The sequence below is a fragment of the Lepidochelys olivacea genome (genome assembly GCF_965140295.1).
Source record: "Lepidochelys olivacea isolate rLepOli2 genome assembly, chromosome: 2".
NCBI classification, from domain to species: Eukaryota; Metazoa; Chordata; order Testudines; family Cheloniidae; genus Lepidochelys; species Lepidochelys olivacea.
This window is the reverse complement of record NC_140412.1, coordinates 36,513,565-36,527,115: the sequence shown is the minus strand read 5'-3', so window position 1 is coordinate 36,527,115 and position 13,551 is coordinate 36,513,565. Positions and strand designations below refer to the sequence as shown.

General features: G+C 37.7%; 1 protein-coding gene across 3 annotated transcripts in view; it reads left to right on the top strand.

Annotated features, from left to right (window-relative positions):
* The window catches only part of RIMS2 (regulating synaptic membrane exocytosis 2), a gene marked incomplete at its 5' end in the record, with an annotated part of 744,128 nt that overhangs the window by 608,432 nt on the left and 122,145 nt on the right, over window positions 1-13,551 (top strand). For all 3 annotated transcript variants that reach the window (XM_084618867.1, XM_084618865.1, XM_084618864.1), the window contains one exon: window positions 7,654-7,754. In XM_084618867.1, the coding sequence (XP_084474993.1) occupies window positions 7,654-7,754 (101 nt within the window). The remainder of the gene's footprint in view (window positions 1-7,653; window positions 7,755-13,551) is intronic.

The following is a 13,551-nucleotide window of genomic DNA, read 5'->3' as shown; positions in this document are numbered from 1 at the left end:
ATATAAAGATGTACTGCAGAAAAATCTTGTAATTTAGGCAGTTGGACAAATACGTCCTTTGAAGCATCCCAGCGTATCAGGAAAATAAGTTTATCCTACATCATAGCAGAAATAGATTTCCACATTTTTAGATGCTGTTGCAGACTGAACAGAGATTCTTCTCAATATTTAATCATAATCTGTGCCCCAAATCAAGGGTATTATCATGATGGATGCTACTTAACTCTCACAAACTTTAGATTGAACCAATAACAATAATTCCTTGTGTACAATTATTTTTAGTCAGTGAAAACCATAGCTATACTTTTGAGGACGTAATGTGATAAAGTATTGTATTCCTAGCCACCATATTGGTGAGTCTGAGTGGTGTAAAAGAAAACATAGAGAAAACTCAAAAGGTTTAGCAATTTGTTTAATTAAGAAGATGAAATGAGTTTGCCGGGGCAACATACCATAACATAAGGCAAGAGAATACAAATAAAGTTAACTGCAAATAATAAAGTACTTGCAAGAGCAAAAATAGTCTGTTTCTAAATATCTAATTACCATTACTCACTACCAGATGATGTTGCATGCAGTGTTGTAGCTGTGCCAGTCCCAGGATATTAGAGAGACAAGGTGAGTGAGGTAATATCTTTTATTGGACCTATTTCTAAAAGGAACTCTGTGTAGCTTGAAAGCTTGTCTCTCCCACAAACAGAAGTTGGTCCAATAAAAAATATTACCTCACCCACCTCTCTAATACCATTCATGCTGTAGGTTATATGAAGACCTCTTTATATGAGAGAACAAGGCTGGATAGGAGGTGTAAAGAACATCCCACCAAGCCTGCATATATACACAGGAACCAAGCATATTAATATGCCTTACAGTATACTGACTTCCCCAAGTGAGCAAAGAGGGGGGTAGAATGATGGCTTACCATGTTCCCCTCCACATTGACCAGCAGAGCTGGTTCCCCACAGGAAGGTGAATGAAAGCTGTACTACATCAAAGGATGATGCACTATCCATCCTTTGGGTGGATGGGGGTGGGGGGGATGTGAGAAAACCTGGATTTGTGCAGGAAATAGCCCAGCTTGATTGTCATGCACATTGTGTAAAGAGTTGTCACTTTTCATGGGCTATCACCAGCAGGAGAGTGAATTTGTGTGGGGGGGTGGAGGGTGAGAAAACCTGGATTTGTGCTGGAAATGGCCCACCTGATGATCACTTTAGATAAGCTATTACCAGCAGGACAGTGGGGTGGGAATAGGTATTGTTTCATATTCTCTGTGTATATATAAAGCCTGCTGCAGTTTCCACGATATGCATCTGAGGAAGTGAGCTGTAGCTCACGAAAGCTTATGCTCTAATAAATTGGTTAGTCTCTAAGGTGCCACAAGTCCTCCTTTTCTTTTTGCACTATCCATGCTTTCTCTGCATTCCAAGAGCCTATATTTGTATGATGCACATATACCCTGACCCTGCTGTGAGTTGTTCTTTAGGCACAATTTGGCCCTTTCCTTTGGTAGCTAACTACAAATTGTAGATGAAGTCAGATTTGTGATATTTATTTAAGATTTATCTTTTGTATTATTCCACTAGGACAGAGGTGGTCTGTGGACTATAAACAATAATAATGTGGAAAAGATCCCCTAATAAGTGGCAATTCTGAAATAAAAGGTTTAATCATTTGAATAATACTTTGGATTTGTGACTTGCAGGAGTTTTTTGTTCCATCAACAGTTCAGTCATTTTTGTTTTTGTTTTGTTTTTAATTAATCTTATTTTGACTTATGATGAGAAAGAGAGAGACTGAGTTGAAGAATAAATATACTTATAATTCTAATTAAAAGTAAATTTCCTTTTGACATTGAATGCTTATACATTAATTGCCAAACTTAGATTTCAAAGTATAGTGTATGTGCTGGCAAACTTTTTGGAAAGGGATTCAGTTAATTTTCATTTCCTGTTTCCAGAGAAACACTTAAGTCTATATACAGCCCTTGATCTGCATTCAGAATGTCTGTTGACATCAGTCAGTAGGAATTATGTGCAAAAACAGGGCTGTGTATTGCCTTTATTATCTTTTGTTTTATTTTTCATCATACCCCAGCTCGAAGACAAAACTACAGTAGCATTGTTGTTAAATCTGGTGACCTGTGGGAGCTACAAGAATTGGATATCTAAAAAAAGATTTAAAGTAGTTACTGGGGAAAAAATTGAGACATTTAATATTCCTGCTTGAACCACTTGACTGAATCCTGTATTTGCTTCTTAAATCATACAGCACAAGTATGTTTTTGACTTTTCTTTATATGACGCACTATTCATGAGAACCATAGGCTAACTGTGTTTGACACCTGCCTTGCTGTCTTTTGTATGGACTGTGTTAATGAGACTGAAAGTGCATAAACACCCATGACAGGTTTCAGAGTAGCAGTCATGTTAGTCTGTATCCACAAAAAGAACAGGAGTACTTGTGGCACCTTTGAGACTAACAAATTTATTTGAGCATAAGCTTTCATGGGCTACAGCCCACTTCATCAGATGCATAGAATGGAACATATAGTAAGAAGATATATATATATACATACAGAGAACATGAAAAGGTGGAGTAAGAGGCTAATTAATTAAGATGAGCTATTATCAGCAGGAGAAAAAAACTTTTGTAGTGATAATCAAGATGGCCCATTTAGACAGTTGACAAGAGGGCGTGAGGATACTTAACATGGGGAAATAGATTCAATCTGTGTAATGACTCAGCCACTCCCAGTCTCTATTCAAACCCAAGTTAATGGTGTCTAGTTTGCATATTAATTTAAGCTCAGCAGTTTCTCATTGGAGTCTGTTTTTGAAGCTTTTCTGTTGCAAAATTGCCACCTTTAAATCTGTTACTGCGTGGCCAGAGAGGTTGAAGTGTTCTCCTACCAGTTTTTGAATGTTATGATTCCTGATGTCAGATTTGTGTCCATTTATTCTTCTGTGTAGAGACTGTCCAGTTTGGCCAATGTACGTGGCAGAGGAGCATTATTGGCACATGATGGCATATATCCCATTGGTAGATGTGCAGGTGAACGAGCCCCTGATGGTGTGGCTAATGTGATTAGGTCCTATGATGGTGTCACTTGAATAAATATGTGGACAGAGTTGGCATCGGGCTTTGTTGCAAGGATAGGTTCCTGGGTTAGTGTTTTTGTTGTGTGGTGTGGTGGTTGCTGGAGAGTATTTGCTTCAGGTTGGGGGGCTGTCTGTAAGCAAGGACTGGTCTGTCTCCCAAGATCTGTGAGAGTGAGGGATCCCATGGGTTCCCTCCAGTAAATCTCTAATAAGGGTGCAAAAATGTACATGCTAGTATGCAGTGAATAACCTTCGGTATGTAGAACACTTTACTTGGTTGGTTAACAAAAGTCATGAATTTAAATGAATTTGATGGATTTTACTCCTTTAATGCATGATTCCTATTACTTTTAATATTATTTTCTGCATTCTTTCTCTCCTTTTGTTTTTGGTTTACACATTGCTTTCATTTGTTTATAGAAGAAAAGAAAGCAGATCCAGAGAATGGGAATGCAGGTAGGGCAGCTTATTAAAAATCTCTCATCCTTAGACGATGTACAACTACAATATTTAGCCAGAACGTGTATTATACAGCTGGTATACAGTGTTATATTTCCTCTGATTAATACAAAATCAGGAGTAGAAAACATAACCACCACCCCCCAGCTCTAAATTGCGGCCATGTTCCAGCACCTCCAAGCAGCCATTCTGCAGCCTGGCATGCTGAATTTTAGCAGCGTTACAGCCATGCCTGCTTCCCCATGACACATGTTCTCTGCCAGGGTTGGGAAGGAGGTACACAGTGCCAGCTATTTGGGCTCTTCACCAACCATGTTGGATCTGTTACGTATAGAATATTATCTATTAATAAAATTCTGAGACGAGGTTCCAAGCATAAGAAAATTGTTGGAGCTATCAACTCCGTCTGTTTGGGACCTTAGCCTATAATAGCTTACATGGAGCTGATTCATGCCCAATACTGCAGGCTATGTTCAGAAGTAACAGCTCAGATGATAGATGCTTCTCTCCCTACACAAAACTTTCTACACCTGTAGATCTTGACACTCTAGCCACACCTTTTCTCTACTGTATTCCCACACATTGGGTCACTAGTGAACTTAGCCTATAGCTCTCAGTGACCCCTGCAGAGCCTTTATATGTGTCAGTTCTATGCACAACGGAATCACACCTGATCTGCTGCATCATGAACTTCCCACCACCCCCAGGATTTCCCCTTTGTGCATCCAATTTATTTGTTGAAGATGTTTTAATATGAGATAAAAATATATTATAAGAAGTCAGATTTTGATTAATGCAATCTTCTAACAGTCCTGAAGAACCTACCTTTTGTGAATTTTGGTTAATTTTTTTCTCCATGTTACCCGTCTGAATTTTTTAAAATATATTTCTTCTTATTGAGAGCACAGTGAGCCAACTTTGGCTTTTTGTTTTTGACATATGGGCGATTCAGCCATCCTGAATTCCCTTCCTGTTCCCAACCAGGATATGTATCAAAATGGCTGTCAGTTCTCACCATCTTCCCTCTAGCTGTGATTCAAAATAGGGGGCAGTGTAAAGTTGTAGAGTTTTAATTGATTTACTAGTAAGGTTGAAGATTTCTTGGAAGAAGGAATTCAAAAATTCAATAATAATGCTAAAACTTAAGGGAGGATCTATAAACAATGTAGGTCTCCAAAGTTCTCTCTGCAATAAACAGAAAGTATCCCAGCATAATTAAATCAACTGTGAGTCTATAAATTGGGCTAAATATGAATATAACAAAAAACAAAAACCTTTAACATATGTTTATATTAATAATCTTACTTATTCAGGTAAATTAGGAGTGACATTCACCCTGGAGATTCAGTTGATGGTGCTATATATGGACATGTCTACGCTAGAAATACTTCAGTAACAGAGTTGCAGCTGCACTACCGCGGTATAGACATGTACTGCAGCAACAGAAGAGATTCTTCTGCCACTGTAATAAAGGGCTTTAGTGAAGTATTGCGCCTTGAGCAGGGTCTCTGCATGTGGCTGATATTTGCTATAGGTGCAAGACCTGTATCACAGTAGAGGGGGTAGAACTGGAGCTATGCAAAGTATAAGCTTTCACTTTGCCACATGTATAAAAACAGATATTCTCACAACTATTTGTGAGATTTTCCATATACAAGAGTTAATATTTCTCCATTTCTTACAATTTCCTCAGCTTTTCATGACAAAAATGATAGAATATGAACTTTCCAAGTTTAACAGAAATGATTATTTCATACCAGGGCAAAACCAAAATGCTTATTTTACCCTTCATCCCTTTCTCTTTTCATTAAAAACACCAAAAGTATGGATTAATCTTCAAAATATTCTGTTTTCATGGAAATCTATATTTTTATCTATGGGTTGGAGTATTTTCATTCATCTTTAGTGACGCTGTTGTGTTATTTCTGTCATTGAAAAGAAGAAAAATATTCCAAGTAAGGATTCATTTAGCTGTGTTTTTTAGAAGCTATCAAGAAATTCAACTATCTTTCAATCTATTAATCAAAGCACTTGCATCTCCCTTTCAGAGTAGGAAATAAAATAATTATTGAAAAATAAAGTTAATTGCTGTCAAAAGCACTTTAATTAAATAGAAAATTACCAAAGAATCAGTGTGGTCCCTTGATGCTTGCCAACTATTAGTTCAAGTTTATACAGTAGCTGATTTAAACATGGGATACATTAGATTTATCTTCTTTTAGGGTTTTTCACTGTATGCTTTATTTATTAGCTGCCTCTATCCCTGTAACAGCATTTTCTTCTTGTTCATTCATTTCCGCCATTGATTTTCATTCCAGTTAGTATTTGGGATGTACTGTTTTCATTTAGGTTATTTTAGGGGTTTTTAAGGAAAAGCAGAGACCATAAGGGCATGCTGCTGATAGTGCATCACATTTATTTTTTCTTTTCCACACCCTTCCTCACCCACAATTTCCTGTTAGAGTTGCAGGTTTTGCGGGTACCAGCTAGTGCCATCAGTAGAACTATCGCTAGAGGATATTCAAAGCATAGTTCAGAGGGCCTGCACATAGACCTGTTTTACCACTTAGATTTCTCCTTAAGACCCATGTTTAGGGTTTGTGTGTGACTTCAGTGGTACCGGGGAAATAAAGTTAGGCTCCCCCCCAATCCTATATTTAGGTGCCTAAATAAATGGACAGATTTTCAACAATGCTGAATACACAGCAGCTTCCATTCAGAAATGAAATTTTCCTTTGCAAATCTTCATCTTCCTCAGAAAAATGTATAGTATGCGAAATATGTCAGTCAAAATTAATGTGACTTAGCCACAATACTGTATGAAAAGTAATGCTATTAGTTACATTGCTTCAGCTAGAAACTTTGGGCCTGATTCTTCACTTCCTTGTTTTTGTTTACAATGGTATAACTCAATTGACTGCAATGGAGTTATTCCTGATTTACATCAGAATAAGTGGGAGAAGAATCAGACCATTTATGTACCCAGTAAATATCTATATTTTGCTTGATTGGAGAGATGCCCTTTTTGCTTGGACATTTGCCTACCATTTTGTTTGGGGGCTGCTACCTTCCACCTCCAGTGTTCTCTCTCACACATTTGTTTTGGTACTTTCTTTTGGCACTTTTAGTACTTTCAGACACCGCAGGTTGGCTGAAAAGGGCTGCTGCCTGAGTGACATAGCAAGCATCCTTTTCCCATACTGAGGCTAACTATGTGCTTAGTCTCCTGTGGTCCAGGAAGAATGAATCCTGAAATCACTCTTGAGGCTGAATGTCATTGTAGAGTGATACAGCAACACCACTGGGCAGCTTGTTAGCATTCCTTTCCAAAATTATTTTTAAAAAATTGACAGGTTTCAGAGTAACAGCCCTGTTAGTCTGTATTCGCAAAAAGAAAAGGAGTACTTGTGGCACCTTAGAGACTAACCAATTTATTTGAGCATAAGCTAAGCTGTAGCTCACGAAAGCTTATGCTCAAATAAATTGGTTAGTCTCTAAGGTGCTACAAGTACTCCTTTTTTTAAAAAAAAAATTCTTATGAATATATTAAATTATGGTAAATCAAAGCTATGCCAACCAATCAGATTATTTCCAGTGATCCTTATTTACTGATAGAAACTAAAATCAGTCATTTCATATAAAAGAGCTAAAATCACCATAATAGAACATATCACAAGATCAATATCTCCTTTGGAAATAAACATGTTGCCTTTGCATTACTCTTTATTTTCTTTAAATAAAAGTCTTGATTTCGTCTATAGCAGCAATAAATTATTCAGTGAAACATTCTATTCCATTTACATTCTCTCCTCATTTGAAAGTTTTCTTCATATTAACTGTGGAGAATAAAATATTTGTCAAGGTACAGTTAAAATACTTTATTCTTTACTACTATTTCTTGCAATTATGGCTTTTCTCCCAAGTTTTCCACAAAAGGATAATTTTGACATGTTTTTAATTTACCTGGAAACACAGATACAGTAATTTAAGCAAAAGTCAGATTATATCCCTTCTGTAAGAAGTTGTATGAGCACCACTTTAAACTCAGGATTCAAAATTAATTGATTATTTATTTATTTATTTTATTTAACAGGTGGTATGGATGTAGAAGAAAGAAATCGTCAAATGAAAATAAGCAAGTACAAACAGGCAGCAGGATCAGACTCCAGGCTGGAGCAAGATTATCATTCTAAGGCAAGGGAGTTTTGTTTTGAAAAACAGCAAAATATGCTAATCTGAAACATTTGATATTCTTTTAGGGTGATGTGGACAAGTGACCTTGCATGGGGTTCTTGCATGTCTGTTACAAAGTAATTAAAATAAGTGCAGCAACCATAGAAACCCTTATAATATAGAACATCCTTGATTACTAAAGTTTAAGATATAGGAGTTAATTGATTAAATGTAGTGTTCATCTGCTTCAAAAAGTGAGAAATGACCATTTAGTTGTCTAGTGGAATGAGCAATTAAGACCCAAGTTTAGAAAAGATAAAGAGGGAGCAATAGACTCAGGGCTTGTCTACACTTACCAGGGGATCAACAAGCAGAGATTGATGCCTCAACGGTCAATTTAACAGGTCTAGTGAAGATCTGCTAAATCGGCCACAGATCACTCTCCCGTCGACTCCTGTGCTCCACCGGATCAGGAAGAGTAGGGGAGTCGACCGGAGAGCATCGCGTAGTGTGGACCCCAGGGTAAGTAGATCCATGCTATTCATGTAACTCAAATTGCGTAGCATAGATTGAATTTCTCCTGAGGTGTAGATAAGGCCTCAGGAAGTACCTAGAGTCCTAATTCAGAGTGAGATCCGCTAAAACCTGTGCCTGAATTCCATGCTATGGAGCAAATAGTCATATAGACCTCCAAACTTTTTTTGTTATTGTTTTCTTGGCCTTCTAAAGACTTCTGCAGCACAGACATAATCGTTTTTATTTATTCTGGTAGTGAAAGTTTAGCCTTTGGATAGATAACCTTACCAGTCAAATCAGTACACAAGATTCCAATGTAATTGTGGCAATTTGCAAGTAATCAGGTTGGCCATGTAGCAATGCAGTTCTAAATTTATGATCCAAATTTCCTGTTATCTGGAACTGGGTCATGTCATCTATTATATGTTAATTGAATTGAAAATATCTTGATTATTTTAAAATTCCATTATACAAAATAATTAAGTGACCTCTCTGAGACCTGATAAATCAATTTGAGACTGTAAATGGTAAACATAAGACTTCTTAGCTATAAAATCTTGCTGAGGAGAAAAACTCTGTTGCAGACATTGTATGTTAATTGTGCAGTTCATTACTCAAAGTAATGAGGAAGATAAGGTAAAACTAGGTTATCTAATATATGAAAATAAAGAAGCCATTAATTGTATTAAGTGCTATTAGTTTTGTAGAGAATTCTGGTTAATTTAGTGAATTGCTTTCTAATAACATAATTCCTCATAGTAAAAAATGTACATGATATTGTGGGAGTATTACATGAAAGCCTCATGAGAAGTCCTAGACAAAATGGAAGAGTCTATTATTGAAAAGATTTAGAATTCATTGGAACAAATGGGCAAACTATATAGTTATGCTCTGAACATTTAGACCAGTAGATGTATTGTATGACTTAAGGATGTGTTCACTCATAGTACTTAATGTAATGTAATAACATGTATAAGGGGGTTTGGGTCAGGAAATGTTTTCATGTTTATTTTATATGGAAACATCACTCTTACGTTTATCAGTTATATCCTTTCTTGAAGGGCATTATCTTTTCTTGTACAGGAATGGACTTGGTGCTGTGACCAGACTTCCCCATAAATAACTGCTATGATTCTATGTACCATGTAAGGATGGTGAATATATAAATAGATCTGCAGTTATTCAGCCAATTCAGTTGCTCCCTCACTGTTTGATTCTGTCCCCTTGATTCTGTGTAATTCCTGACTCCGTAAGAAAGCATTGGGACTACACACGCAGAAAGGTGCATCTTTAGGCCCTCAAAAGTGTTTTTCAAAGGAAACCACATAGAACACAGTAGCTCCAAAGAAACACTTCTTCCCCTTGACCCCACTATCTCATCATTTCTGCTGTCTCCCCCTGTATATGAGTTTATCTTCATCATTTTCCTCCTGCGTTGAGGATGGGAAGTCTGATATCGGATTGATTTTTGAAAATAATCACTTCTTAATTATGCAAACTATCTCTAGAAGTATACTTTCAGATTTATTTCCCTGCCAGGATCCACTTTACCATTGCAAAGGAAATGATTTGCCTTACCAGTTAGCCCAGGAAGACAGACAATGGCACATTCACAAGCATCACTGAGTGTGCATCAATAGAATCTCATAGAATCCCTAAGATCTTATAAAGTCATACCCAGAGAATTCAGTCTTCACTTTCTCACCATTTCCCTGTTGGTTCCATTTTTCTTAATTAAATATTAATATTACATAGAGTTAGGAAAATAAATAAATACATATGATATACCTGGTTTTTACCAAGTATCTTTTATATTGATGAACTGATCTGGGTATGTCAGATACTAACTGAAAACTCCTAGTCTATATCTATTGCAAGTGGCTTTGATTTTCTAAATTTCTCAACTAGCATAAGGTCAAGTGTGCTGTTTTCTGGGAAGACAATTTGTTTACTGCAGCCCCTCACCTGAGAACAAGTTTCTTTAACTAAGCTGTAGATGGCATGCAAGTGGAGTTTAGCAGGTGGAATTTTCTGTTGTATCTCCATTCTATTTTTTCTTTTGGTGGAAATAAACATAATTACTATTTGCTGAGGGGAAATAACCCTCCTATTATGATTGCTAAGGAAGTGGAAAGGTGTACCAACAACAACAGGACTAGCCATATTGGATTAGACGAATGGTCTATCTAGTATTATTCCATCGCTGCCAGCTGCCAGTAACAGATGCTTCAGAGGAAGCTACAACCCCTCCGCCCCAAATAGATAATTATGCAATAATAAGTCTGTGGAAGAAGATTTTTCCTAACCCCAGGGCTTTTAGCTGTTGGCTGAAGTATGAAGTTGACTTTTCTTTATAAAATTTTCTTTTAGCTGGTGTGAGCGCAGATGATCTATCTATCTATCTATCTATCTATCTATCTATCTATCTATCTATCTATCTATCTATCTTTTTTTCCAGTGTTGTTGCAGCCTTAAAGTCAAGGGTGACCTCTGGTATGCTTTTCAGCAGGCATGTAGGATCTTTTATTATTTTATATGCTTTCTCTTTAACACTTTTTCCGTAAGAATAAATGTGCTTGCTCAGAAGGAGCTGTGTGGTAACTTGTAACTGCTGGCAATACATTGGTCATAGCCCTGAGAAAGAAATCAAACCGCAGGAGCTGGCTTTTTAGGCAGACCAGCTGGCTGGGGATGTCACATTAAGATAGGGAGCTGTGCAGACTTCAAATCCCCAAGGAAGAAAGGAGTGAGACGTGGGGCTCTGCCCAGGAGAAGTGATGGCTGGAAGCTGGAAACCTTTAAGTGGTTGCACTGGAGGGACCATGGAGGAGGAAATATAAGTGTAGTTACCCTGAAACTGTGACACTTACTACCACAGGACAGTATTGAAGTAAAATGCTTAGTAGAATTCAAAAAAGGTTTAGACGTATGAGTAACCATGCTCTGTACTGCCTCTGGTCCCCTGGTCAGGGTAGTCAGAGAGATTATTTCCCTGGCCTGTGCTACAAGACTCAGAGAATTTCCCTTCAAGTCATTAGGTCTCCTTACTCCCCTGGAGTAGGATGCTGTCTGTCACACACACACCACATACACACCCTCCTCAGATACTGGTTTGCATACACTGGGGAGGTAACTTGATTTATCTTGGATACTGTCAGAGGGGATACACCTCCCACTCCTTCCTGTGAGCTACTCTGCTACTTTGCATTTTGGCTAACACAGTCTCTTGTAGATCTGGAGCTAACTGAGAAGGTCTGATTCACCCCTTCTGCTTTTAAAGCCATAAAATCATTCCACAAAAGCAAATACTATGGAATATTGACAATACACCTACAACCAGCAGCCCTGACTGTTCTTGGATCTAATGGAATCTGTGCTGTAGGTAGAGCAAACACCTTTACACTAGCAACTTTAACCTGGATTTCACATGCTGGGAGTATTTGATGGGGTTTAATGGCATGGAGCTTAACTATAGTCTTAGCAGTCCCAGTATCTCTCCATCAAATGAATGTCTCCCCACTGACTACCACCTTCTACTCCCAGTGCCAGTCTGATGGATCTGCACCCAGGTGGTGGGTGGTGGTTTGGGATCTGAGTGGCTCAGTAAGAACTTTGGTATTGTGGAACAGCACCACAGTTCCACACAAGTGTTCCAACAGTTATCTTCCAAGATAACAGCCAGTGGCTATACAGTGCTCTACAGATCTCTACAATGCTTATGTGGTTTATGGTATTTTCACTTAGAGTATTCCTAGGTCCAGTATACTCTATCACAAGGACTTGTTACCTAGAAAGAGGACTATAGTGTTTTGAACCAATAGAAGAGAAGGTAAATGGAGAAGAGGGAAAGGTCAAGATAGGGCCATTGAGGCATTCTATAACAAAAGAGAAGTTTAATCCTTTGTTATTATTGAGAAAGAAGAGGCTGGATTCAAAATAGGAAGAAAGAAAGGAGGAAAAATTCTTCATGTTCATGGAACTCAAATTCTTAGTATAGAGAACAATCTTTTATTAGATTGATGATATTACTGATGTATATATTTTAACAAAAACCCTCTATATATTGAATTTTGTATGACTCTGTAATTCCGTTTAATCTGTAAAAACAATCCAAGTCTCATAATTGCTAAATATAGAGTGCAAAATACATGTATAACCAGGAATGCGCTGTATTTGATTTGGGAGAAAGGTAGTAAAAAAGCTAAGGCCATATTTACTTTGTGATCCAATTAGAATTTATAAGGTAACTGGGTCAAACCAAATTAAATTGTGGACAAAATACTTCCTTGGAATACCTGGGTTTCAGTATGACACTTCCCTTTGAGTGAACATTCAATGAGGAACAGAGTTAGTGAGTGTGTGTCACACACACATACACACACATTACTGGTTCTCTTTAGCTGCCAATCTGGCCACAATTTGTTCTTTCATCCCACTCTCTGGAAATGTCGTTCTTATCTATTTTTTGTGCACTGCTTGAGATATTTGCTTCAGTGATTCTTTTGTCTTTGCTGCCCTTCTGATTTATACCATTATAATCTATTAAAACATTTGATTAAATGCTGTACCAGAGAAGAGTTTGTCACCTCTCTTTGTTGTTCAGTATTTTGCATATCTTGCAAATGGCAGCCATAAGAACCACAGAAACTACTTTTAGAGTATTGAAAACATTCTTTGCCTTTAAGTCCTCAGAGCTGGAGGGGAGAAAGAACACTCAATCAAAGGAGTAGTTTAAGACTCTTGCTCCCATCACCACATACCATACCAGAAGTTGGTGATTTGTGGCCTGTGTTCCAGAGACTGGTAGCACCTTCTGCAGATGGGTGGGCTCAATCCTCCAGGCTGTCAGGAACTTTAGGCTGGGATTTTCAAGGGCACCTAAGGGAGTTAGGCACCAAATTCCAATGAATTCAATGGAATTTGGAAATGTATCACCCTTAGGGGCTTGTCTACACAGTGTGCTAGACCACACCAGTGAGGTTTAAATATTTAGTCTGCACCAGCATGTTGCACACTAACTTGCTCTTGTGGACCCTGCTGGCATGCACTAAAAGTTCCCTTGTGCCTATTAATGTATTCCGATTTCAAACACACACAAGGGAACTTTTAATATACTGCAGCAGGATCCACATGGGCCAGATAATGCTTGGGATGCTGGTGCAGACTAAGGCACCATGTAAACATGTAAGTCCTTAGACGCCTTTTAAAATTCCAGACTTAAGGAGTAAACTTCTAAGTATATGGACTGAGCTCGAAAGGGCTAAATAATTCAAATGGAGCCATGCAGTGGTTCATTAAAGAA